We start from the raw sequence: 25,234 nt of genomic DNA, 5'->3' as shown, positions 1-25,234 counted from the left end.
CGTTCTTAATATGCCATCCCGTAGCCCGCAGTTGTGGGCTTGCGGCCCTCAATTGAGCTTCGTGAATGCTGGCTGTCGGGACTTGAGCTACGTCCGTGTGCCACTCCATAGTCGTTCCGGACTAGGTTTTGGCGATCGTTGCTGCCGGCTGAGTCGGGCCGCCCGGCATGGTCTCGGTATGGCTCGTAGGGACCGGTGAAGTTGAAGTTGCTCATATCCGAGTATTTCTCGCGCGGTGGGTGGTCCATGAGAAGGGAGTCTCGGGCGTCCAAGGGGGTGAGGTCATCGAGATCACGGTTTGCTTTTTCTATAAGGTGTTTGTTAGCATGTGCACATGTTTGGATAGAATTCGAATCAAAATAATGCATTGACTTACCAGCTTCTCTCCTCCGCTTCTCATGAGGGTTCTCACGGCAGCAGTTGATGATGGCGTTGACTGCGATGAGGATGGCAAGAACTGCTGTGAGAGTAGACTGCACAGCGATGAGAACGGTTCCAGTGACGGTCTTCGTGGTTGAGGAGAAACCAAGTTCTTCAACGAAGACCAGGACGCAAGCAATGGACAGTACGCGGACAACTTGGACGGCAATGTTGATGCCCATTGAGGCCTTGGTGGCGTACGGGCGACTCCATACCAAAAGACCAAGAAGAAGAATCTCGCAGGCGAGCTGACCGGCGCTTTGGAACAGGCCGTGGCCCTCGCCGCCGGCAATGATGCAGCCCTTGACCAATGCGTACACGATGACGGGGATGAAGAGCCACCAGAAGTCCTTCTTGTAGTTATCGTAGAAGAGACTGTACTTTTTCCAGGTTTCCTTGTCCTCGTACAGGCTGTCAATGTCTCCCTCCGCTCGCTTGTACTTGCGGGCCATGTAGACGATGCGAATAGCGAAGAACAGAAGAACTGCGGTGAAGATCGAAAGGGTAATGGCAGCCAGCAGTTTTGCTGCCCACGAGTCACCCTTCTTGAGTTGATAAACACAATACAGCACCCAGATGCTGTAGAGCACGAGGATCATGTTGGTGATTGTCCGAGCCATGAGGCCCCAGTAATCTTTTCGGAAGTCGGACAGCTTATTGGGGAAGCTTCCATACAGCGCCCACACTTCCAGAACAACCTTGACTAACAGGATTCCGACGACAACCACGGCGATGACGATGGCAAAGATCAAGAGAACAGTCATGAAGACATTGGCCGAAGGAACCATAAGCTCCTGACCAAAATCCTTCGCCTTCTCCACGGTGCTTCTGTTGTCGGTTTCCTCGCTGTCTGAACTGTCATCCGAACGAGCAACCATTCGACCAAATTCCATGGTGTAATCCCAGCTGCGCTTCGCTGTGTCACCGGAGGAGCCTCTTTGCGCCAAGGAGGCGTTTCTTAGGTATTCATAACTCTCGGTCGTCAAGTTACCACCAGTGGCCTTTCGGAAGTTGTCGATAGATTGCTGCATACCAGCCCAAGGAATCAAACCGGTACTCCACATGAAGTTCGAGGAAAAGCTGCGATAGATGGGAGGATAAGAGACACTGAGCATACCGCTGGTGGCGATGGTATGGAACGCGCCCATTACATCGCCAAGTCCAGGGCTTGCTGAAGGTGTTCCTGCGGTACCCGCCGAGCCAGCGGCGGAAACACCGCTCATCGCCAGAGCGCCTGCCGCAATACCAGCAGATACATATTTGACTGCTGGATGGCTGGCAGAGTGGCCGTTGGTCAGGCCGGATTGAATGCATGCGACACTCTTCTTGCTGTCCTTGGATTTGAGGACAAGCTTTGCCTCACCATCCAAGTCAGGGATCTTGAATGCAATGCCAGGGATTTCCTTAGCATATTCCGCGGGAATCTCCATAGACCCACTGGCCTTGAAAGTGCCTTTGGGAACAGGGCACAGTTGTGGAACATGAACCTCGTCGCCGCAGGGATCGAATTCTTTGCTGTAAAGTTCGTTTCCATAGGCCGTCACCGTGATGGCGGCCTGCACATTCTGTTCCTTCTCATTGGTACCAGCCACATCGAAGACAACAATTCCGGTGGAACGAGTGTAGGTGACATCAAGCTTTTGGACGTTGATTGCCGAGTCGGTCATGCACAGGTTGAATCCGCTCGTGGACAGGGTATCGCCTGCTAGGGCTTGGGGCACAATGGCCAGGCCTAGCAGAGCCCAATTGAAGTTCCGCATATTGGCCAAGCTCAATTGGTGACTGATGTTGTATACCAATCCAAGACTGATAGTTCAAGCCGAGGAGGTGCGTATATTAATCCAGGATGTTGGGATCGATTGACGCGATGATCGGACGGGGGGTAACGACGACTGGGGTGGGTGTGGCTATGAAAATTGAAAGGGATAAAGGCAGGATCAACCTGCGATAGAATATAAATCGAAGAATAATAACAAATTGGCCGAAAGGGAGGTTGTTAGGACGAATTGGTGGGTTTGTTGTGAGACACTGGTTTTCCAGCCCCAGGAGCTGTAAAGAAATGAGCGAGCGGCAATGGGTGAGATAGTTAGAGAGGAAGTGATTGAAGAATAGCGAGTGAAATCCTCCTCTCACAAGAATGTGATCAATGAGCAAAAGGAAAGAGAGAGTAGTCTCGACCGTAGGGTTACGACTTCGCAAATCAGTCTTGACTTGGGCGCCACCCCTGAATTTGGGACTGATTGGCCCTGACCCCGTTTCAGAGTCTAGGCCTCTCGGTATGTTACTATTTCCATTAGACTTCTTATTTATATCTCAGTTCCACTGTTCTAGCCTTTATTTACTAAATCATCAAAATCACTTCTTCTATCTGAGTGAAAAGGAGCGAAAATAAGCAGTTGAAGCTCAGATTAAAGCTCCCTTTAGACTACCGGACCCAAGATTTCCCCTTCAGGTTACCAAGGTTCAGGCCTAAATCACAGCCTAAAGAAATCGCGCTAAGGCTTTCTCCCGGTCGCCCACCCATGGAAACGCATTCTTGCCCACACTTGGCCTCTGAGGGATCCCAGTACTCCGTACTGTGTACGGAGTAAATTGATAACAAACGCCACACCAGCCACAGAGAAGAACGAGCCTTCTCTAGCGCCAATTGAACAAAGATTCGACCATTTAAATCAACTCAATTTACTCAAACTAAACCAAGTTTGTACCTGCAAGCCTGAAACCTACGCGTCCTTGGTCCGCTTCTTCAGGCACGCATTGAAGATCCCTATCCTTTTCTGTATGACGTTTGCCCCTCGCGGGGCAAAACGCACATACAGCCTCTAGGGAGGACCAGACTGCAGCGATGATACACGACTGGAGCAACTGTATGCCGATCAAAGATCCTCGATTCCTCATGGAATCAAAATCTAGACTTCTCCCAGTGGACCGTCCTTACAGGTTTCCCGTGGGACACATAATGTTTCTGTTGAAAAATCTATCACGATGCATGCGACCAATCGAGTGCAGAAGAGTAAGAATCACATCTGACAGCTGTGTGAATCTGTAACAGATAAAAATTTGGTCGTGTGTGGGTTCCTCCAATGATCCGCTCCATCATCAAGATGTGACATCGCCAAGCGCTGGGAGCCATTCGATATCACAGAAAGTTATTCTTGTCTCAACCCTCTTCTGACAGGTCATGGTCCATGCATTCTCGGTCATTGTGGTGAGCACAGCTATGGCCTCCCACGGCGTATACACAGCGCTTACAAGTGAGTTTATACCTATACTCGGTGGAATCTATATCCCCCTGGGCAGCTTACGCTTGACTGGGAAGCAGCGAGGACCCTACATGATGATTTGGCCTTCAAATACTCATCGCATAGTTTCATGTTGATTGCTATCGATGAATCCATTTTTAGACCAATTTATCGAGGTAAAATTAGATGGAGCAATCAAAAACAACCTATGGAGTAAATAGGGGCCTTGATCCCGCATCCTGTGAAGGCCCACTCAAAGACAAAGGAACCAGGAACCCCAACGAGAAAGAGTTCTTGCCACTTGGTGACAAGCGACACATATCCCCAGGATTGAGCTTCTAGCCTTCTGGTAAACGCTCTACATAATTCAGATAAGCAGCGCAAAGGATGATTCCCCAATTCCGAACTCCAATTGTAGCCGAGCACCCGACAGAAAATGTGCATGCTACACCGCCTACCATATTGCATCTAGACCCCTTAGACTTGACCCCGTGATGGCCCCTGACCACTCCTCTCTCCGAACACAGGCTCGCTATCATGGGGCCCGAGGGGCTCGAGAAGCCCGCAAACCCCGATACGCCCGAGAAAAGATCCCGGCGACGTGGGGCTGAACTCGATCCATTCATGCGCACCAGGCTCTGTGTGCTCAGAACCACAGCCAAATGGACCTACAAGCAGATTCAGAATGAATATCCGCATATCCCGCTCTCGACGATCAAGTCGACCATCCTCCGAGAAAGTAATCGAGTTAATAACCACTCCCAAGCCCGCTCCGGTCGACCGTCAAAGCTGAAGGAAGAAGACAAAGCCCGGATCCGCGAGGCCTTCCATGCGAATCCGGGAATCGCATACGATGACCTGCTTGCGGTGGTGGATTACAAAGTTGGGAAGGACTCTCTTCGTCGGTTTTTAAACAGTGATGGGCTACGGAAAGCGCAGAGCCCTCGGTCTTCCGCTGGAAAAGGAAATGTGAAACAGATTGAGGGGACTCAATCTGCCCAGTCTTTTGAGACACCACCTGCTGGCTGGGAGGGTGACGTTGGGTCTGATATGGCACCCAGCGGGTCGGAACCTACATCTGCGACTGTGAGTCGAACAGCTAGCGATTGAAGGGCTTGTTGAGAAATATCCCCCAGGGTTCGGCTTTTTTTGGTTCGTTTAGGGGCCGTCGACTTGTCGACCAATCTTTCGCCCAACATCCTGCAATCACATTGAGGATGACGAGGATGACGAGGAAGACTTTATTCTGCCGGGTATCATTGCTGGCAATAAGTCCTGGAACTAGAATCCGCACACGATTGCCGACTTGAAGCCATTGGTATTGTGGCCGATTTTTGTTGCCAATTCACCGTCGAACAGAGGATATCCAAACCTTACAGGTGTCTCTTGTTTCTTTCGATGTTCATATATATCAACAATATCGATTAGTAACTCAAAACCTCGGCTGCATAGCTGATCCATCGCGCGACCACTACTGTTAGAGATCCTTCGGCTCTTTGGTATTAGTTGTACGATAGTTAGCATTCGCGCTAACTCCATGTGACCCTGACCCACAAGACACACAAAACACCAGCCCCCTACACAGTAGAATTCCCCTTCCTTTTTCCAACGAACCCTTTGTCTACATACTCTATCTAGCCAACAGAACGAATTGAGCTGGAATCCTTACAACTACCTCCAGAAACTTCCCGAGCGTGTTCAGCAGCGCGACGGATCGGGAGATAGTTAACACGAGCCGGCAAGCCCTTAAGAAACTACTCCAGTTCAGCACTGACAAAAAGGTGGTTGCGTGTCGAGTAAGTGTCTGATCCTTCTGTAAAGGTTTTAGAGGCCGAACTCCCCTTTACAGAAGGATCGAACGCAACCACCTTTTTATCAGTGCTGAAGTGGAGTATTTTCACAAGGGCTTGCCGGCTCGTGTTAACGATCTCCCTGTCACCATCCCTGAAAAGAGAGATGATGGTAAACAGAAGGAATTTGCCGATTTCCTGGCTCGGAAGGAGGGCATCAGTGATAATCCCCCAGATGCTCTTTGGGGTGTCCGTGTGGTACCAACCCATGCTCATCAGCAAGCTCAAGGCGCGCACAATATACAGAAGCAAGCAGCATCCATGGTTAGCGGAGCCTTCAGAACGACAGCAGCAGAGGCTCTGAACACAGAGCTCCACCTACCGCCTATCTCTGTTCACATGAGCCGATTGGTGAAAGAAACGGCCCTGCGACTTCGAACAGGACCAGTATTCGCTGTCCCACCACTGATGCTACGACGCCGACCGGCCGAAGAGAGAGACTAGGCTGGATGGACACCAATGGAGGCGCAGGCCTGGAAGGCGGTCGGATGCCCCTCTACTTTCCCGTTCGAGGGCGACTGGTCGGAATTGCGCAAAGCCAGTTTCCAAGAGTCGTCCAGTGGGCTGGCACCCATACTTTCCAGCTGTCGGCAGGCCTGACAGCAATCCCGCATAGCAGCTTATACTTAGAGCGAGTTACATCGGGCAAATGAATATCTCTCTCTCTCTAGTAACTCAAACACTTCGGCATCTCTTTCATTAACTACCTATTCCTGGTTCCTATCTAGCATCGAATGGCCACATCTTGTCCGCCTTTGCTACTGTCATGTTTTCGCCACGGGACTCGGCTTCTTTGGCAGTCTCTATCCAGTCATCATACGCTGCGCGATTAGCAACCTTCGCAGCATCCCACGCATCATGCGGGATCCACCCGTCAGAATTCGTACCAAGGTTCTCTCTCAGCCATGACTTGAGTGCCTGAACAGCCTCAAAATCTTCATAGTCTCGAGAATGCTGTTTCAATTCCGCTTCTGTGGGAGAATATGGACATGAACCCTCTAGCCCCAGTTCCGCCCAGCGAGCTGAAAGCTCAATCAACTCTTGGCGGACAGCGGCAGCGGAGTCTCTCCAAGATGTGTGACAGTAGTGGAAGAGTCGAAAAAGAGTCGGATCAAGTAATCTTGCAGGACGAAGCTTTGGAGTGATGCCTGTCATGATCACATCATATGTTTGATGGCAGATGGATGCGTCTTTTAAGTCTCGTTCCTGTTCTTTAGAAAGTTCCCTTTCATTTTGTTCGTTCTCGAGTAGATCTTCCACGGGGACCCTTGGGAGTTCAGCGAAATCAGGTGTCTTGTTGGCATAAATAAACGCGGGCTCAATGCTGGTTGATTGCCAATCTATTAGGCCAGTGATAACTGTTGGATCTTCGGCAGAGACGTAGATATTCCTCTTGTGAAAATCCGGGTGAAGCAGAGCTAGCGTAGCAGCATCCGCAATGCGTTTATCTTCAATCAACTTTTGTATCACCTCTCGACTTGTTTTCAATAGACGGATGTGATCTTGGATTGATCCTTGATATGGCAGAAGCTTGCAATCATTGACTTCTTGTTTGGGCAAACGGGAGAAACCGGTATCTATCAAACCTCGACAATAACTTGCGAGATCTCTCCAAGGTCCGCAGTTGGGGCTTGGGCCACGGTAGAGTTCATGTTCACCTGGATCTCGGTTCCAGAAAACTGGACTGCAATGTGGTCCCACACAGAAGCCCTGCTCAAAGGGAATCTTTGAGTCCGAGTTTAGAGGCGCATCTGCGAAGTATAGACTGCCATAGGCCGGAAAGTCTAGGGAAGCCATCCTTTTCATTGTATATGAAAGCGCTTTGGTGCACAGCATATGTTGTTTGGAGTTCATTTTGTGCCACTCTTGATGCAATTGAACACCCGCCACATGCTCCTGGATGATATATTCAGTTCCAGTTGGATTGGAAGGGTCATCATTCCAGTTGAGAATCTTCGGTATCGGAAGCGAGAGCTTGGATTGTACTATACAGACATAAATTAGTGAGCATGTCAGCCATACCCTCGACAGGGGATGCGGCTTAGCCTTACAATAAGTCATCGTTGCAACTTCAGAGTTGGTCGTTAACCTTGGCGGGCCAGCAATACCGGTAGGTATCCTTGCCACAACACACGGTCCATTGTCCATTGTTAAAAGGAAGACTCTGTTGAATCCACCTTCTCGCTTCTCATATTTGACAACTTTGGTGGCTCCCGGACATATGTGAACAGCCCGCTCACACAGGGCTGAGAAGTCAAACATAATGTGGCGAGAGTTTCGCTGGAGCTCGTCCCGATTGAGCCATCTTCCATCGGTATCCGAATGCGGATCATGTCCTACAATACATATTAACTTGTTGATCAATGCCGATTGCCGGTGAGTGTATGCTACTGACGACGAGTCAGTTCTTGCAAATCTGTTCCTGGGGATGTGCTGTCGGACCAGGTAGGCGAAGATGCGCTGTTGTTTCCCATGTCGAATAATGTTCGAAATGGGACACGGAATCGACAATGCTGGATTGACGAAGAGACTCCCAACCGCCGCCAGACTTGGAGCATTATAGGATATCAAACTGATGGTCTCATTTTCCAATTTCAGCTGTAGGGGAGCTCAAGATTGGAGGGCGGCAGGGCCAAGGGGCATGAAGCGCCTGACTATCCGTCTTGGCATTCACCAATCGAAATCATCAACTATGTACTGATCAATAATTAAACACCAGGTCAGACGCGGCACGTGTCGCTGTGTGATGATGATGATGATGATGATGATGATCTCATTAACCCGATTTATCTCGCTTTACATGCTGTCGCTGTGGAATTATTGGGGAAAGTCGTAGGGACATAGACTTGCCAGTTGGCGGAAGGTTTGCCAGTTGGCTGGGGTCTTGCCAGTTGGCTGGAGGCTTGCCAGTTGACGGGAAACTGAGTCGCTTAACACCTGTCAGGAACTTGGCACCCACAACTGGATACTGACAAATGGACAGAATATTTGTGTTGATATTTTATTTAAAAAGGTGCTGTACAGCTGCCCTGTTCACTTTTTATATGTGTATACCTATATCCCTTAGGTACCTATGGGCCAAGAGTTTCAAGTCAGCCTCAATCGAAACTCCTTCTGAATCCGTCGCGTCACATCTACCACATCCTCACGCGATGACCTCGACAGCACCAAGAAGAAACCCAAAAACACCAATTGTTCCGGTGTCGCATGGGGGACTTTATCTCTCTTGTGGTAAAGTGAGATACCCAGCGGCACATACGGCCTCAACGATGGGCAGCGCGTGAGCAGATCCTCAACTGGATCTTCGGAGTCACAGATGCCACCGGCTTTATCGGTAGCAATAAATGCGATGCTGCTCCATAATCGTCCTCCCTCGGCCGATGGAGAGAAGACTGGCACGCGATCCCAAAAAGAGTGTCCGAGACCCCTAATCCGCGCTTTATCTCCAATCGCCCCGAGGAGGTGCAAAGCAAAGTAGTCGATCCCGTATGTCAGGCGCGTGGAGTACACACACGGGAAACCAGGCGGTCGGGGGTTAATTTCGATCAAGAAGCATTTTGCATTACTTGAACCATTGCTACTCTTTTCCCCAGTAGAAGGAAGACGAGGCCGAAGATCAAGGATGCCAGCTTCATCTTCAGCGTATTCCATCGATGAGTCCATGATCCGAGCCTCGAGATGGAAAACGCCCGTTCGGAAGCCCACGTTGAGCAGAAGCTGATGAAGTCGGGTACGGATCAGGTCAACCTCAACCTGCGGCAACCCCGATGGGAGTACATTGGCGTTCTCAAAGAAGTTCGAGTCCATTCCTGCCCCGGGACCATCTGCAGGACTCGGAAAGTCATCTGATGTCTCAAAGAAAAGAAGGTCCCCATCACAAAGCACGAAATTAGCGTCCACCTCAGGCCCGTCAACAAATGGCTCGATGAGTATCTTGGTGTTGCGTCTTGTTGCGACCCGTTCTGCTGCCAGACAGAGCTCTTCCTCGTTTTTCACTCTGAAAACGTGCTCGGAGCTCCATCCAGTTGATGGCTTGACAATGAGCGGGTATTGTGCGTGGAATGTGCCGTCCTTGAGGCGAGCCTTGATTTCGGCGCGATGCTGGACGGCGAGGAATGAGATGCCTTCGTCCGCGCAGAGCTGGCGGCTAGCCGCTTTGTCGATGGCAGTCGCGAACGCGTGAGGCGGCTCGGTGGGAAGGTTAAGTGCGGTGGCAGCTTTGGCAACAGGCAGGAGACAGCGGTCAGACACGGTGCAGATGCCATCAATGTGTCCCCTGCGTGTGGCTACCGCCTGAACGGCTTTTGCAATTCGCCCTGGGAAATCCTCATCGATGGTCATGTCAATTGGCCCGAACTCTTCGTATAGTGTTTTATACTTGGGGTCTGTGAGTAGCCAATGGCTGGGGCGATCCAGTACAATCAGCTTGATTCCCAGGTCGTGGGCTGTCTCGGCAATTGGCCGGAAAGCCTCGATGGCGTCGCGGCCGTGAACCAGTGCGCATACTTTCCATTGCGGCTGTTCCTGCAAAAGCCATGGGAAGGAAAGTATTTTGCGCAAATCCAATTGGATGTCTGAATTATTGGTGAGACTTGGTTGCGACACAATCGTGCAGACACTAAAAGGGATAATGTCTGCAAGAGAAGCCGTTGCTTGCTTGGTCGGCGGAAGGTACTCTTTGGCAAATTCAGAATGATCTAGGTATCGCAACTGTGGCTTGTAGACGTCCAGCTGGTCGCGGAATGCATTTCCTCGAGCTCCAAAGCCTTTTCGAAGGGGAACAACGAGCTGCAAGGTTGCGATGCTATTTTGCTGCGGATCAGTCAGATACTCCTCCACCAGTGTGCCCAACGGTCCAAGTCCACTGTAGTATAGAGTCAGGTACTGCATACTGTGTTTGCCTTGGAGGTGGATGAACTTGACGTACTCTTCGATCGTCTCACTTTCTAGTGGAGCATCAGAGTGATACTCTTCAATTTGGACTGGAACAGTGACAATCTCAAATGACTCCGACTTCTCAGTTCGTCTCGAGTCCCAATTCCCAGTGAGCTTGATCTTCCTATTCATAAAATAGACATTCTCCCCCTGGAATACTGGCTGCAGGGCACTGGGCATGATTCGAAGTGATTGACCTGGTACCGACCACGCAAAAAGTTGAACAAGCTTGAAGCAACCTTAGACTCCCAACGACGCTTCAATCACCCCACCAAGTTCCTTGGGGATTTGTAAGTTTGATCGCCCGACTATCTGCAGAAGCTCACTCTGCCTGGAGCCTGGAGCCTTGTGCAAATTGTCCAATCGGTTTTCTACATCGAAGCATGCAGGATACGCCCGCGGTATACCCGGCTTACATGCAGGGTCATATGGTTGACTCCACTAGTACCCGGATTCACTATACCCCTGCAAGCTCCGAAATGCGAATTGCAAATTGCAAGCGGTATTTCAGGATGTTCGAATATCGTAATTTTGCGGGTACTTCCTGGTCTCGCCTGGGCCTCGGCCCTCGAGCATACGACACTGGGATCGCTCCTCGGAGCAACCCAAGCTCTCGAGCTGCACTGGAGACTTATACCTCACGACAGGAAAACCCAGCTTTAGATACTATTGACTTTGCGAATTCGAAACTGATACCAGCACCACGTATGTCAAACTGCAATCATGACCAAAGAAGCCATGTCGCCCAATCCTTTGAACATCTATACCGGTCTCAACAGTCTTCGAGAGTACCACAATCCAGACTCCAGCCCTCCTCTTCCTCTAGTAGAGCTCTCTCCTTGTCTGAACCCATACTATGACAATGGAGTCCGAATCTACGCGAAGATAATGACCGCACTGCCAGCTCACAACGTCAAAGCCCTCCCAGCACTCAACCTTCTCCGCGCCGGGGTCGGTTCCAAGACCGACACAGTCATTGAATACAGCTCTGGATCGACTGTTATATCCCTGGGAATCTTGTCACGCGTTCATTATGGCATCCAGGATACACGGGCGTACCTCAGCAATAAGACCCATCTGACCAAGCTTCGATTGATGCAGTTTTTCGGACTGAAAGTGTAAGTCATGCTCCACTCTAGCATTAACATTCCGTCGCTTGCTGATAACCCAACAGAAAATTGTTCGGAGGCCCTTCGACGCCCGATGCAAATGATGAATATGGTGGCGTGTATGCGGCCGAAGAGGAAGCTCGCGAAAGTGGTAATATTCTGAATCCAAATCAATACAAGAATGACGCGGTATGTCCTGGCTTCCCTGCGAGAAATTTGAAAACTAGCAAATCTAACAATGGCTGGCAAGAACTGGAAGTCGCACACTCTCTGGACTGGTCCGCAGATACTCAAGCAGTTGCCGCAAATCAATTTGCTTTGTGCTGCAATGGGGACCACTGGGACCATGAGCGGATTGGGTACGTATTTGAAAGGCGAGAAGCCTTCGGTCTTCTGCTTAGGGTAAGTGTACCCTTCCTAGATGGTACCCGCGCATATTGAAAACTGGTTCTCGTCGTTGACACCTGACAGTGTATGCATTGCCCCTGGCAATGAAATTCCGGGGCCGCGAATGTACTCGATGATCCAACAGATTCCTTTCCCGTGGCGACACATCGTGGACGCTGTCGAAGAGGTTAATGCCGCCGATGCATTTGCAAACTCGGTGAAGTTATCACGGGAAGGAATTGTTTGTGGGCCTTCTTCTGGGATGCAGTATACAGGTGAGTTTGGACATCCCTATACATCATCTCCATTGCTCCATTGGGAAAAAAGAGACGAAATGAGCACGTCCACAAAGCCTAGAATTGAAGCTAAGATAAATGCATGAACAGCGCTATTACGTTTCCTCAAAGAGAAACTCTCCTCCCAAAGTCTGCAATCCCTACAAGGCCCCGATGGTCTGACACACTGTGTCTTTCTTGCCTGCGATCTGCCCTACCAGTACCTCGACGAGTACTTTGACAGACTTGGGACGGAACATTTTCCAGCAATAGAGAACGAGGTAGGCGACAAACAGCCTGCCGACATGCTTGATTATACTAATTGATGAAATCAGTTCCTCCTGGACGTTGACACTTACTCCTATGAAAGTGTCTGGGAAGTTCTTCCGTCGGACCTACCCACTCTTCTTGAAATTGAAACCACCGATTCCCAAAGCAACGATTCGGCAGGATATCCAGAACAGAAGGGGGCTGCTAAAACTGTCAGAGAACTGAGCGCTTTCTCCCCTACAACCATCATTGATCTCCGAGCGGGCTCAGATTATGATGAATCGCACATCGAGCAGTCGATCAATATTTCTCTGCAGACTTTATCGAGCAAGACTGAAAGCCCCTGGAAAAACCCGAAGATCCTGAAGCAGCAGTGGGAAGAGTTGGATGGGCTTCTGTCTCAACACAATTCCATCATCAAGACCAACCGAGTGCTACTGATTTGCTACGATGGGTCTGTGAGCAGAATTGGAGCTAGCATCTTACGTGCCAAGGGCGTGGAGGCCTTTTCCTTGCGAGGGGGCTACAGGGGGTTGTAATTTGAGGTTGTTCCCGTCGGATATTGGAAAAAATGGTTTCTTTCACGAGTAATACACATGTCTTTCTCAGATATACCTACGCGGTCCCTAATTATGATCCTTACCATTGCTCTAAGCTGAATCCGCCGAGCTGTGATAGAACTTGACGATCCTACAGTCATCTTTGTTAGTAACTCAACACTCCTTAACCTGGATTCAGACAATTTACCTTGAGAGACCCTCGTTCAGCATCTCTGCCTCCACAGAAAAGATGACTCGGAACCACCCTGGAGTCTCGTTGTGATAGGCTAGTCCTGACGACATTACCACACCAATCTGCTGCAGTCTGCGAGACAAATCCAACTCTGCAGCCCATCCATCTTGACTAGTGACGATCGTAGCATCCAGACACTTGGACAAGTCAATCCAGAGGAAAAATCCCGCAATGCTACAGAACCAATAATTAGCTCCATACGCTTACCATTCTGCAAAATTGCAAGGTGGGAAAGGTACTTACCTGCCCCGTGCAAAAGGAATCCCTGCCTGTTCCAAGGCAGACACAGCCAGATCCCGATGTTCACGAAGCACACGGCGACTTTCCTTCAGGAACGAATCCACAAATTCTTCATCCTCAAGAATAGCCGTTGCAATACTGCAAGAGACATGCGAAGGCCAATGAAACCGACTACCACAGCACCCACAGTAAGCCAACAAGGAAAAGCAACGACCAATCGAGACAAATCCCAACTCACCTCAACGACAAAGCCGCCTGCAAGAGCCTCTGATTCCGACTAATCAAGCAACCCAGCCTTAACCCCGCAGCCGCAAAATCCTTCGACATACCATACAACACATGAACGAGGTCCGGATCCACCCCGAGCGAGACAGGATCGATCGACAAAACGGATACAAACCCACCAGCGGGATCATCCCCGTAAACAGACAAAGCGTACACCTCATCGCTGACAAGATGGATCTGATACTTCTGACAGAGCTGCAGTAGCGCCTGCAGGGTCTCTCTCGAGTAGCATCGACCGAGCGGATTGTGCGGGTTGCAGATTAGCAAGGCACGGATCTTCACACCCTCGTCCCGTGCCCGCAAGTAGCTCTCTTCGTACCGGGCTACAGCGGCTAGACCGAACGGGTCATCTCCGTGGAAGGGAGTGTAGATTAATTGGCAGCTGGATGGGACGCGGAGATCTCCCGAGAAGGAGCCGTAGATGGGCTGAGAGAGTAGGATGCCGTCTGTGGGGTCTGTTAGGCTGAGGGCGCAGATGGCGTTGAGGCTTGTCACGCCATTTGCGAAGACGATCTGTGAAGGTGAGACTGGCGTACTGGGATGGAAGTGGGTTGTGAGTAGATTGGCTGTTGCTGTTCGGAGACGTGTTGAGCCGAAGGGGCCTTCGTGGTAGGTTAGATTTGTTTGGTCGAGGGTTGATGCTGTCTGGTATTTTACGTGTTAGTGTGGGGATTTTTTTGGTTTAATGGCTTTCTTGGCTGCGTATACGGAGTATACACAGTAGAGAGAGCAGGTGGATAGGCCGAGGCTTATTCACCTTGCGCATGTATTCAAGCATCACGTCTTGCATGAGGAACTAGTGGCTCGGCTGTCAGCATATGCAAGTGCGGGATGATCTTGGCGTGGAGGCTCCATGTGGGGGGGTGGTGGGCGGGCCGGTGCCCGGTGGGGGGTAAGGCGGCAGGGCCCGTAGGGAGGTAGTACATTTTCTGCATTGTTGAATGACACTACGCCTTGTTTCGTGTTCTTGTCGAAAGGTGTCCGCGGGGGGCCTAGGTAGCCATCGGCCAGACCAGCCTTTGCAAAAGTTCCTCCGCGGGTGGAGAGCATGGTGCAATGATCAACCAGATGATTGCCAGAGTTGGTAAAGGGTCCGTTTTCTTCAGGCGGGCTGCTCTAGTGCTGATGGGGGTAGATGAAGCGAGTACGTAGGATAGTAGATGTGTTTCGAACTTGGGGGTGGATCCGAAGCCAACAGTGACTGAAGATCGAAGACATAGGCAGGGAATAAATACTTATAATAACTGTGCAGGGGTGTGTCGGACTTCCATACGGGCTCCGGTCTCAAACGGGTGGGGGCATACAGTGAGGGATATTGCACCGAGGTAGATGCAAGATTTCTTTGTTCTGCTATTAGGGCTATTTGGGATTCCCCTTAGCTTGAAAGGCAGGAAGCGCTATAACGAGCGATGACTCGGGTGAATTTGGGAAATGCTGACTTATACTATTCTCATCACTCGAACAGTGACCTTGGAGTTGTTCAGCTGTACTCATATTCAAGTAGAGAAGAATAAACCTGCATGAGATGAAGACATTCGATTTCCCTTTTTTTAGTCAGATGGCGTGATCTGACCACCTTATGCATATACTGAACCCCTGTCGACACCATAAAATTCCACATCAGCCAACCACCCGCAATACAACAACCGAGTGTTTCGTAGGACCGCTCAACGGCTGCGCAGCAAGCGCAGGCTCCACAAGGTCACTAATGCGTGAGAAATCCTTCATCTCGAGATTCTATCGGTGATTCCCAGCGTTAGCCACTCGACCAATTTCTTTCCCCCTGTTGATAGGAAGACCAAAACAAAGACCCAAACAAACTTACCGGCCACAACAACCGACTCAACCCACTACTACTTCGAATAACGATCACCGAGTCCTTGCTCATCCGCCGGGCCACATTGGCAATGACATTGACCTTATCCTCGTTAGACACTCCAATCAACGAGGCCAGGTAGACAGCATCCGAGTCCTTCAAATCCGGCAGCGAGGTACCCGAGGCATCAGACACAAAGTGCAAAATGGCGTCGTACTCAGAGCCTAGTAACTTGAAGATCTGCTTAGAAGCTGCGATTCGCTCGGGGACAATGTCCACGTTGAGTACATCCAATGCGTGATTCTTCTCGATAGCATGGTTTTTGATGCTGAGAGAGGTTAGGGGCAGTGGTCCACTGCCTAACATGGCCACCTTTTTGGGGAAGCGCTGGAGAACGATGCTGATGACGCCTAGCTCGATGGGAATGGTGGTTTTGTAGTTTTGGATGCGAGGGTAGGTGGCGAGAAGGGATTTGGCTTGGATTTTCGGTTAGTATGGGTTGAACACCCTTTGATAATTGCTGGAAGTTTTTAAGCACCTTCATCTGTGTCTTTGGCTGTGAGGATTTTCCGGGCCCAGTCGTCCTCTAAAGCTCCCGCGGCTTCAGCCCATAGTGTCCGCAATGTGGGAATGGACTGGACGATACGAGGGTCGCTCAATATCTTGTTGAAACAATCAGATATGCTAATCATTGGAGTGGTCATTGATGACATACCTCGTCCTCTTGGGCGCCAGAGACCTGAGTCTGGTGACAGATGTGGGAGATGCGTCCCAGCACATCGTCCAATTCGGGGGAGGGGGAAAAGGAGGAGAAGGTAGATAACTTTTCAATCAGTTCGAGGAGCTCGAGGATAACATCCTCCACCTGAGAGGTCTCGGTCTGAGTCATTATGAGAGACTGGAAAGCTTCGTGGATATGTGTCTTGACAATACTGAGGGAATTGCGAGTCAGATAAACGAAGCCGAATCTCTCTAATGATTCTAATTCAGGGATGAGAGGTAATTTGCCGCTGCTACAACAATAGTTCGGTTTAATCGAATGATGTTCTCTCCTACACTTGCCACTAGCACGGATGCTTCTCGATGGAGCCCTAACAGACATGTTCTCCATATAACCTGCAGGTTACGACTCAGCACTACCTATAGTCTACTGTACTGTGTATTGCAAATTTCACGATACAGTACCCCTGCATATATCTGAAAAGTCGTGGTCGATCAGTTGTCTAGAGCATCCCGAAGTGTCCAAGAATGAGACGAAGTGATGGTAGTGAGCGGCTGAAGTGAAGGGACCGAGGTTACAGTGCATTAGCTCCAACAATATAGGAGGTCAGCTCAGCAGCAGCTCCAGCTCCAGCACTGTCTTATTCCTCTGTCTCAATACGAAGTTCGAAATGATCGTCCATGCACGGTAGATGGGGCTAGAATGGCGACTTCCTGGCAAAAAGTACAGGCGAAGAGGTCAGGGATACTGGTAAAATTCCCATACACAGTACACAGTACTTCGGTTCTATGGCTTACATGCTACCGTTTTTAAAGAAGATCAATCCACAGTCTTGAGGTGCCAGTGCTTTGGACAGGCTGGCAACATCCAAACGTGCAAGAGAAACACATTTCCACATACTTCATTTTGCCGGTTATAACTGGGCTGAGCGATATCAAGCCTTTGCCAAGTAACACTCTTAACAATGCTTGTATGTATGCTTCAATCTACATACAATGAAGATACAGAAGGCTGATCATGATATAGACTACTCCTACCATTGCTGCCGGTATCCACCCCGAACAAGAGACTCTAAGTTCAATTCACACCTTGGCCATGTATCCGAAGAATCGGATTGCAGAGAAGCAGACAGACAATACTCTGGTGAAGAAGACAGAGGAAAAGGGTGGAAGGGATGAGAAGGCTCCTCCTGTGGTAAAGACTGCCGTGGTACATGAAAGGCTATTAGGAAGATAATCAGCCCTGGAGTGTCAATTATTGATTATATACACGAATTTATTGAAGTAAGCCGTCTCGTGAATTGACATGGCTATCTAATTTTTGTGAACTTTGGCATATCGCTAGCTATTAGTATATTAATCATCCCAAAATCGTGCTTTGATCTCTCACCCCATCGAGAAACTCCATCAGAATCGAATTGAGCTCCTCAGTATGAAGTAAAAACCCATCATGTCCATCGTCGCTCACAATGACTCGATACTCCCCATAACGCAAACCTGCGGCAATATCCTTCTGTTCTTGCGGCGGATACAAAATATCACTCGAGATCCCCACCACCAGCCCTGGCTGCATCAATTGACCCAGAGCATCAGCCAGTGGCGTGCGAGAAGTACTTCCAACCCGACCACGGGTAATATCATGCGTATCCAGCTTATGCGTCAACGCAATGTAGCAATTTGCATCGAAAGTAGCGCAAAACTTGCCCGCATTGTATCGAATGTAAGTCTGCGTGAGAAACGGAGGTGTTTCATCGAACATCTCCTCCGAGAGCACCTCACTGTCTGTCGAGCCTGCACTAGACTCCGGTGTCGAGCAGGGCGACGAGCGAGGGGTAGGATACGCAGCCAGTTCCCGCCCGAACCGGGCTTCGTATGAGTTTCGAGACCGATATGTCAACAGCCCGGCCATTCGGGCACCCATGAGGCCAGCGATGGGCGGAGCATGCGAGTCATAGTGGCCATTGTTGTAAGCTGGGTCGCTGGCAATGCAGTGTCGCTGGACCTCGTTCCAGCTGATCGCCCATGCACCGAGCCTGGCGGATGCGGCAATTGACACAAAGGAGCGGACCTTTTGTGCACCCAGATAGGCCCATTCCAGTGCTGCCATGCCGCCCATACTGCCCCCAATTACGCACTGGATCTGGTCGATGTCCATTCTGTCGAGGACTTGTTTATGGATTCTGTTAAAGGGTCAGTAGGGGGTCGGTGAGTGGTAGTGGATAGCATGAATTGCGTGGATCTCACCGTACGTCGTCTCGAATAGTTGCCAGAGGGAATGCGGGTCCGTAAGGACCTAGTGAGGGCTGTTCATTGATGGCCGTCAGGGGACTGGCAGATCCAAATGGGCTTCCTAGCGCATTCAGACAGATGATGAAGTATTTGCTGGGGTTGAGGGCGCGATGAGTGCCTATCATTCCGTTCCACCAGTGCATCACCTGTGTGCCAGCTGAGAAGCCGTGGCATATCACAATTACATTGTCGCGCTTTGCGTTCAATGAGCCATAGGTGGAGTAGGCAACAGGGACGTTGTATAGGGTAGTTCCCGACTCGAGGGTGAATTGGGGAATGAATAGTCGACTGTGAATGGCTTTCATGTTAGGAATTGCCTCGACCATAGTGGGAGTGCTTCAACTTTCAAGTGCGCACTTAGTCTGAAGCCCTGTCCATTTTATTCTTGGACATCTGCAGGGTCCTTTGCCTGTGACTGGGATCATCCTGTCAAATAGGAAATAGAAAAAGCCTGTCTTTTTGTTTCATCTGAGTCAGAAACTAGTTAGCTTGTATCTTTTCATATACTACCTCCCCATGCACATCAATGTAACTAGTGCTAGCTGGTATTGCAGCTGTAATTTGCAGATCCAGTAATCGCACGCAATAATTTCCTTCCCTCACGTTCATTCTTTATAACATTTTGACGGGGTTCAAAAGACTGAAAATCCATTGCTGTACAGCCCGAAATCATGCAAGAAAAGAACAGCCCTGAACTGATAGCTTCAGACTCTGAGCCATCCTCAGAACAACTCGAATCACTCAAACATGTCGCCGACAAGATTCCTACAGCTGCTTGGCTAGTGGTGATATTTTCCTCTATGGAAAGATTCACCTACTTTGCTTTCTCAGGACCCCTCCGTTCGTTTCTTCCATACTCCATCAAACGCATTGTATACTGACCGTGAGATAGAGAACTACATCCAGAATCCACTCAATGACACTTCTCGTCCTGGAGCACTGGGACTGGGTCAATCCAAAGCCACGGCCCTGATCTGTTTCTTGAATGTCTTGACTTATACAACTGTCATCCCGGCTGCTATAGTCGCAGATGGCTATCTTGGGCCTTTTATCACGATCTGCGTGTTTTCTTGGTGTGTGGGTCTCATGAGAAGAATCAGAAGATACACATTGGAACTAATAATTATCTAGCTTCTATCTCACCGGCCTTCTATTGCTCTTCCTCACCTCATTACCGGTTTCCCTCCATCATAACGCAGGCCTGGGGGGTTTGATCGCAGCTTTCATATTGATTGGGGTCGGGGTAGGAGGAATCAAGTCATCTGTGGCGCCCTTTCTTGGTAGGCTGTCGGACCTAGCATCAGTCATTCAAGGTCACTAATCGTCACAGCCGATCAATTGAAGAAGACTAAGACTCGAGTGGAAGACCGCCCGAATGGGCAGTCGGTCGTTATTGACCGGGAGATCACAATTAGAAAAATCTATGGAATATACTACTGGTGAGTCGATGTCAGATCCCTCGCTTCATGATACTAAGACCAACCTATTAGGGGCGTTAACATCGGTGGCTTGTCAGGAATCGCAACCACCGAGTTGGAAAAGATCTATGGTTTCTGGGCTGCCTTTCTCCTCCCTCTCTGCTCCCTCGCTGTGTCCTTGGTGGCATTCTTTATAGGTCGACGTCGATATAGTAAGAGCATCCGCTCACTCATTCCTTCTAGCACTAACTAACTGGATGTCCCTCTCTCTCTAGTCCAACATAAACCCCAGGCAGGTACTTTGATGCGCGTATTCAAAGTCCTCGGACTGGCAATCGTGCCAGGGAAATTCAGCTTAAGCTATGCCACAGCCAGTCACCAAGAGAGCCTGGGCCGAACAGTTACCTGGACTGATAGTTTCATCGCCGAGTTCCGAGTTGCCCTAATCGCTTGCAGAGTCTGGTAAGACGAACAACCTCACCTCACAACCATCCTCCCAAAAAGACAAACTAATCTCCAACCCCAAGGCTCATATACCCCATCGTCTGGCTCTGCTTCAACCAAAACCAAACAAACCTCGTCTCCCAAGCCGCCAACATGCAAACCTACGGAATCCCCAACGACATGATGACGAACCTAAACCCCATCTCCGTCCTCCTCGTCATCCCCATCCTCCAAAAATGCGTCTACCCCACAATGAAGCGCTGCAGGCTCGATCCCAGACCAACAGTGCGCATGACTCTGGGCTTTATCTGCGTCGCAGCCAGCATGGCCCTCGCAGCCGGTGTGCAGCAGATCGTGTACAACTCCGGCCCGTGCTACGACAGCCCGCGGCACTGTGTCGTCGACGGGAGACTGGAGAAGGGGCCTAACGATGTCAGCGTGGCGTTGCAGGTGCCTATTTATGTGATTGGGGCGATTGGGGAGACTTTCTTCTCGATTGCTGGGTCTGAGTGGGCGTATAATAGCGCTCCGGAGGGAATGAAATCTCTCCTGCAGGCGATTTACATGTTGACTTTGGCTGTTAGCTCGGTGCTGGGTATTGCTCTGTCGCCGACTTTCAAGGATCCGTCGATGACTATTGTCTTTGGGGCGTTTGCGGGTGTGATGGCGGTTTTGAGTGTGGTTTTTGGGTTCTTCTTTTGGAATGTGCCCAATACCAGTTAGGGCAACTTAGGGGGTGAGATGAGAAAAATAGCCCTATACGTCTTGTCGCTGATGTGGATGTAAAAGTCAAGTTCATATTCCCTCGATATATCTGGAGGCTTCAATACAACCATCAGATGGAAGCCAGCCATGATACTAAAAGTGCTATAAGCCCAGAGCTAAATGGAAAACACATTTCGTCCCGTAGGACAACACCAGACACCAGGGTATCCTCTCCCAAAAAGCAACCGCCCATGCAGAGACAAAGAAAAAAATCGCTAAGAGTAAAATCGCAAAGATCATCTCATGTCATCGTCACATCTTCCGCCGGAGTAGCAGCGGCAGAGGGCATAGCATCAGTCATAGCATCGTCACCATCTGCATCAAGAGCAGGGGTATTGTCCTGCGAGTGCGACTTAGGGGTAGGAGTACTCGCACCCTCGCCGAGCCCCTCTTCATTGGCCTCACCATTGGATACAGCATCATCCTCGCTTGCCTCTTCCCACAACCGAACAGTCTTGTCAAGCCCACAGCTTACAACCAAGCGCTTGCCATTCAGCGTGCCCGTGTGGACACAAAGAACAGGATCAGAGTGGGCATCGAGACGCTGCAGAACTTGCTTGCTGACGATATCCCAGAAGAGAATCGAACCATCCTCACTGCCGCTGACGGCGAAACATAATGGCGGTTGGTAGTTCACATCTCGGGGCCCGTAGGTACCGAAACATCCTGACAAGCTGTACTTCTGATTGACGTGGCCTTGGAAAGTCTTCACAACGCGGCTCTCGACGTAGCTCCACATCCGGATGCAGCCGTCCAAGGTCCAGGCCAGGACATACTTTCCGTTGGGGGAAAATTTCACGCACGTCGCTGGTGGATTGTCTTCCATCACCAGGGTGCGGAGACACTGCCCGCTGTGGGTGTCCCAGATACGGATAAGGCCGTCCAGAGCGCACGACACGATGAGGGTTCCATCATGCACGACATCGATACCGGCGACTGGGTCCGAGTGGGCGGGGAGGGAGCGCATCACTTGTGCTCGGCGCACATCCCACATGAACACGGCCTCGTCGTAGGAACCACTGACGAGAATGTTACCTTTCGGTGTAAACGCTATTTGATACACGTAGTTGTGGTGGCCGTCGAAGACCTTAGTATGTGCTTTGAGCTGTATCTCGGTGTCAGTGTGAGCCCACTAGGGATCTAATGGCGGGTTGGGATTCCTACAGTATTCACGTTCCAGAAGCGAATCGTCTTATCGTCCGACCCAGTCGCGATCCATTCTCCATTAGGAGCCCAGACAAGGGTGGAGATACCAGCCAAATGCCCCTCAAATGTGTGAATGAGTCTACCAGTCGCCGTATCCCAGACCTTGACCGCTGCGTCGGCGCCTATGCATGCAATGTTAGTCCCATTCAGCTATGCAATATCGAAACGATGGGCATAGACATACCGGCACTAGCAATCATGGAGCAATCCGGTGAGAATTGCACAGCAGATACTCCGCGCAAATGGCCACGCATAACAAACTTCTCCTTGTAATTGAGATGGTCGGGCTTCGGGGGCAGCGTGGGAGCAACAGGGGTGGCAGAACGATCGGACCAGTTATGGGCATCGTGAGCCTGCTCCTCATCCGTGTCGACTGTATCATCTTCAGGGTGTCCTTCTGCACCACCCTGAGAATGATCGTCATGGCTGTCGGTGCGGTTGATCGGGGACTGGTTTCGGTGACGGTTACGCGTGCGCGAGGAACGCCAGTACTCGTCGGCATCGACAGCTAATTCATCCGGGCTTTCAGAGCCACTGTAGAGGCGTCCTGATTTCTTGGGGCGCTGGGGGGTAATTCCCTTAGTCCAGCTAGCTCGACGGCGTTCGGCTTCTTCGTGGGCGGACACTGCGGCGAGCTCATCGGAGGAAGATTCGCTTGGAGATTTGGCGCGAGGGTCCCGGCGACGAGGCTGAGGGGTTAGATGATCCATTATGGATTTGGGACGCACAAAGGCATCCAGACCAGCGAATGCAAATACGCTAGATTCCTTGACTGAAGCTAATCGCAAACTACTCGCGAAATGAAAATCAATGAACGCGTTGTGCATAAAACGAAGGCGGTGAACTCAAATTGTAGGCGGTGGACCGCAGTTCCTTTTGGCTGCGTCATACTAAACAAGTCGTGGACGTGATCGAATGAACAATACTTCTTAAATACTTCTTAAGCATATATTTGAGCACCTTCTGGCGAATTGGAAAGTCTTGGAATTATCGCATAACCCCGAGTTCGTCGCCCAACAGGCCAAATGGCCTCAGCTATCCCCACCGAAGCTCCAACCGATATCCGCATCCTCACTCTCAACTGCTGGGGGCTCAAATACATCGCCAAATACCGCCATGAACGCATGTCAGAGATCGGACGGCAGCTAGCCCTAGCGAGTCCACCACCCGAGATTGTCGGCTTACAAGAATGTTGGACACAGAAGGACTTTGAGAGCATCCGCGACCAGACCCGACACATCCTCCCATACGGGAAATTTTACTACGGCGGCATATTCGGCGCAGGATTAGCAATCCTATCAAAATGGCCAATCGAAGAAAGCAGCATGTTCGGCTACCCCCTAAACGGTCGCCCGACAGCCTTCTTCCGCGGAGACTGGTTCGTGGGCAAAGGTGTCGCCAGCGCACGCGTTCGATTCGGCCCGGGCACCGCAGACGTCGCAGAGGTATTCTGCACCCACCTACACGCCCCGTACGAGCGCGAACCAAACGACTCCTACCTCTGCCATCGCACAGCGCAGGCATGGGAGATCTCCAAGCTAATGCGCGGCGCGGCGGAGCGCGGCCATCTCGTCATCGGCCTGGGTGACTTCAACATGCTGCCTTCATCTTTTGCGCATCGCCTCATCACCGCCCAGAGCCCCGTTCGCGATGCCTGGCGGGAAATTCACCCAGACTCTTCACTCGCCGCGGCAATTGATCCCGTCGAGCAAGCACGGAATCGACCTATCCCTACCGCCGAGTTCAATCTGACCGAGAACGGTGCCACTTGCGACGGGTCTTTCAATACCTGGCGCTGGACTGAGGCTATGCGCAAACGCCTCGAGAAGGGTGAGGATATCGTCATCGACAACGATACCCCCGACCCGCGTGGTAAACGTCTGGATTATATCTTCATCGGCGACGGCGGTTACCCGCCTGAATTTCCACCGTCTACCTGGTCTGTCCAGTCTGTGCAGGTTTCCATGACACAGCGACATCCCACGCTTCGCTGTTCTCTGAGTGATCATTTCGCTGTTGAGGCTGTTATCGTTCGCTCTCCTAGATCGACATACGCTCGCTCTGACTTGACAGACTCTGTCCCGACCGATCCTAATTCTCCCGCTTTGCATAAAACCTCCTCAAAAGCTGTCTCCCCAAACGCCGCTTTATCCCCAGATACATATGACAACATCATTGACATAATCCATACTTACGTGCTTCGTGAACGATCCCAGCGCCGTTGGCGTTTAGCACATTTCGTTGTGTCTATTGTGGTCTCAATCGGTTGTATGGTTGGTGTGTGGTGGATTGGCAGCCGCACGTACATCGGATTCATCTTGGTCCTGGTCAGTACGCTCAATTTCGGTGCTGGGATATTGGATGGTCTAATTGGTGGACTGTTCATGTCCGGTGAGCTGCGTGCTTTGAAGGAGTTTGAGTGGGAGGTCAGCAATGCCAGGAGCTTGGTTGTTGCTGCTGAGAGAAGTGGAAATGCTGGAGCTGCTGGAACTGCTTCAGAGGAAATGGAGAGTCAGAAGGATCGTTGATCATTCGACAAGCTTTTGTGGGGAGGCTTGGCTTGAGTCTTGTGTCCGTTGCCTCTTGTTTGTATATTTGTTACGAAGTACGAAGTGTAGAATAACTTATCGTGGCTACTTTTATCCTTAGGTGGCAAGACTAATGCATAATTCAAACGTACAACTCATATTTGAAGAACATCTGCACGAAACGAGCGTAGAGTGCATTGTTAAACAATCGTCATTAAGCAACATGAACATCCACCAGCACAG

At 50.5% G+C, this 25,234-nt stretch overlaps 13 protein-coding genes across 13 annotated transcripts; 6 read left to right on the top strand and 7 right to left on the bottom strand.

Moving 5' to 3' along the window:
- Positions 1-5: 5 nt before the first annotated feature.
- N7515_003755 (transient receptor potential ion channel family protein) lies at positions 6-2,180 on the bottom strand (the record flags this gene model as incomplete). Its single annotated transcript, XM_056664499.1, has 2 exons — positions 6-307; positions 377-2,180. 2 exons carry the CDS (start codon positions 2,178-2,180, stop codon positions 6-8), a joined length of 2,106 nt encoding a protein of 701 aa, XP_056523556.1.
- Positions 2,181-4,199: 2,019 nt separating this feature from the next.
- N7515_003754 (uncharacterized protein) lies at positions 4,200-4,772 on the top strand (the record flags this gene model as incomplete). Its single annotated transcript, XM_056664498.1, has 1 exon — positions 4,200-4,772. The coding sequence occupies one exon, from the start codon at positions 4,200-4,202 to the stop codon at positions 4,770-4,772; it is 573 nt and encodes a 190-aa protein (XP_056523555.1).
- Positions 4,773-5,060: 288 nt separating this feature from the next.
- Positions 5,061-5,956, top strand: N7515_003753 (zinc knuckle domain protein; the record flags this gene model as incomplete). The annotated part of the gene is made up of 2 exons (XM_056664497.1): positions 5,061-5,089; positions 5,542-5,956. The coding sequence occupies 2 exons, from the start codon at positions 5,061-5,063 to the stop codon at positions 5,954-5,956; spliced, it is 444 nt and encodes a 147-aa protein (XP_056523554.1).
- A 276-nt stretch (positions 5,957-6,232) lies between these two features.
- On the bottom strand, positions 6,233-7,986 carry N7515_003752 (uncharacterized protein; the record flags this gene model as incomplete). Its single annotated transcript, XM_056664496.1, has 3 exons — positions 6,233-7,497; positions 7,564-7,848; positions 7,908-7,986. 3 exons carry the CDS (start codon positions 7,984-7,986, stop codon positions 6,233-6,235), a joined length of 1,629 nt encoding a protein of 542 aa, XP_056523553.1.
- A 671-nt stretch (positions 7,987-8,657) lies between these two features.
- N7515_003751 (ATP-grasp domain-containing protein) lies at positions 8,658-10,627 on the bottom strand (the record flags this gene model as incomplete). Its single annotated transcript, XM_056664495.1, has 2 exons — positions 8,658-8,727; positions 8,772-10,627. 2 exons carry the CDS (start codon positions 10,625-10,627, stop codon positions 8,658-8,660), a joined length of 1,926 nt encoding a protein of 641 aa, XP_056523552.1.
- Positions 10,628-11,170: 543 nt separating this feature from the next.
- Positions 11,171-13,027, top strand: N7515_003750 (uncharacterized protein; the record flags this gene model as incomplete). The annotated part of the gene is made up of 6 exons (XM_056664494.1): positions 11,171-11,565; positions 11,622-11,745; positions 11,807-11,958; positions 12,028-12,218; positions 12,330-12,499; positions 12,554-13,027. The coding sequence occupies 6 exons, from the start codon at positions 11,171-11,173 to the stop codon at positions 13,025-13,027; spliced, it is 1,506 nt and encodes a 501-aa protein (XP_056523551.1).
- Positions 13,028-13,138: 111 nt separating this feature from the next.
- On the bottom strand, positions 13,139-14,855 carry N7515_003749 (pyridoxal phosphate-dependent aminotransferase; the record flags this gene model as incomplete). Its single annotated transcript, XM_056664493.1, has 6 exons — positions 13,139-13,178; positions 13,236-13,454; positions 13,524-13,691; positions 13,759-14,450; positions 14,563-14,601; positions 14,730-14,855. 6 exons carry the CDS (start codon positions 14,853-14,855, stop codon positions 13,139-13,141), a joined length of 1,284 nt encoding a protein of 427 aa, XP_056523550.1.
- A 570-nt stretch (positions 14,856-15,425) lies between these two features.
- N7515_003748 (uncharacterized protein) lies at positions 15,426-16,510 on the bottom strand (the record flags this gene model as incomplete). Its single annotated transcript, XM_056664492.1, has 4 exons — positions 15,426-15,542; positions 15,631-16,097; positions 16,160-16,283; positions 16,337-16,510. The coding sequence occupies 4 exons, from the start codon at positions 16,508-16,510 to the stop codon at positions 15,426-15,428; spliced, it is 882 nt and encodes a 293-aa protein (XP_056523549.1).
- Positions 16,511-17,306: 796 nt separating this feature from the next.
- Positions 17,307-17,578, top strand: N7515_003747 (uncharacterized protein; the record flags this gene model as incomplete). Its single annotated transcript, XM_056664491.1, has 2 exons — positions 17,307-17,312; positions 17,369-17,578. The coding sequence occupies 2 exons, from the start codon at positions 17,307-17,309 to the stop codon at positions 17,576-17,578; spliced, it is 216 nt and encodes a 71-aa protein (XP_056523548.1).
- Positions 17,579-17,701: 123 nt separating this feature from the next.
- Positions 17,702-18,956, bottom strand: N7515_003746 (homoserine O-acetyltransferase family protein; the record flags this gene model as incomplete). Its single annotated transcript, XM_056664490.1, has 2 exons — positions 17,702-18,521; positions 18,586-18,956. The coding sequence occupies 2 exons, from the start codon at positions 18,954-18,956 to the stop codon at positions 17,702-17,704; spliced, it is 1,191 nt and encodes a 396-aa protein (XP_056523547.1).
- A 345-nt stretch (positions 18,957-19,301) lies between these two features.
- Positions 19,302-21,215, top strand: N7515_003745 (uncharacterized protein; the record flags this gene model as incomplete). Its single annotated transcript, XM_056664489.1, has 7 exons — positions 19,302-19,470; positions 19,523-19,703; positions 19,762-19,910; positions 19,961-20,069; positions 20,121-20,260; positions 20,324-20,510; positions 20,576-21,215. The coding sequence occupies 7 exons, from the start codon at positions 19,302-19,304 to the stop codon at positions 21,213-21,215; spliced, it is 1,575 nt and encodes a 524-aa protein (XP_056523546.1).
- Positions 21,216-21,498: 283 nt separating this feature from the next.
- N7515_003744 (WD40 repeat domain-containing protein) lies at positions 21,499-23,173 on the bottom strand (the record flags this gene model as incomplete). Its single annotated transcript, XM_056664488.1, has 3 exons — positions 21,499-22,362; positions 22,422-22,585; positions 22,648-23,173. 3 exons carry the CDS (start codon positions 23,171-23,173, stop codon positions 21,499-21,501), a joined length of 1,554 nt encoding a protein of 517 aa, XP_056523545.1.
- A 315-nt stretch (positions 23,174-23,488) lies between these two features.
- Positions 23,489-24,991, top strand: N7515_003743 (inositol phosphosphingolipid phospholipase; the record flags this gene model as incomplete). Its single annotated transcript, XM_056664487.1, has 1 exon — positions 23,489-24,991. The coding sequence occupies one exon, from the start codon at positions 23,489-23,491 to the stop codon at positions 24,989-24,991; it is 1,503 nt and encodes a 500-aa protein (XP_056523544.1).
- Positions 24,992-25,234: the final 243 nt, after the last annotated feature.

Source organism: Penicillium bovifimosum (assembly GCF_028826915.1).
Source record: "Penicillium bovifimosum strain IBT 22155 chromosome Unknown utg000003l_segment0_segment0, whole genome shotgun sequence".
Taxonomy (NCBI): domain Eukaryota; kingdom Fungi; phylum Ascomycota; class Eurotiomycetes; order Eurotiales; family Aspergillaceae; genus Penicillium; species Penicillium bovifimosum.
The sequence above is the reverse complement of the archived record's forward strand: the minus strand, read 5'-3'. Positions and strand labels throughout refer to the sequence as shown.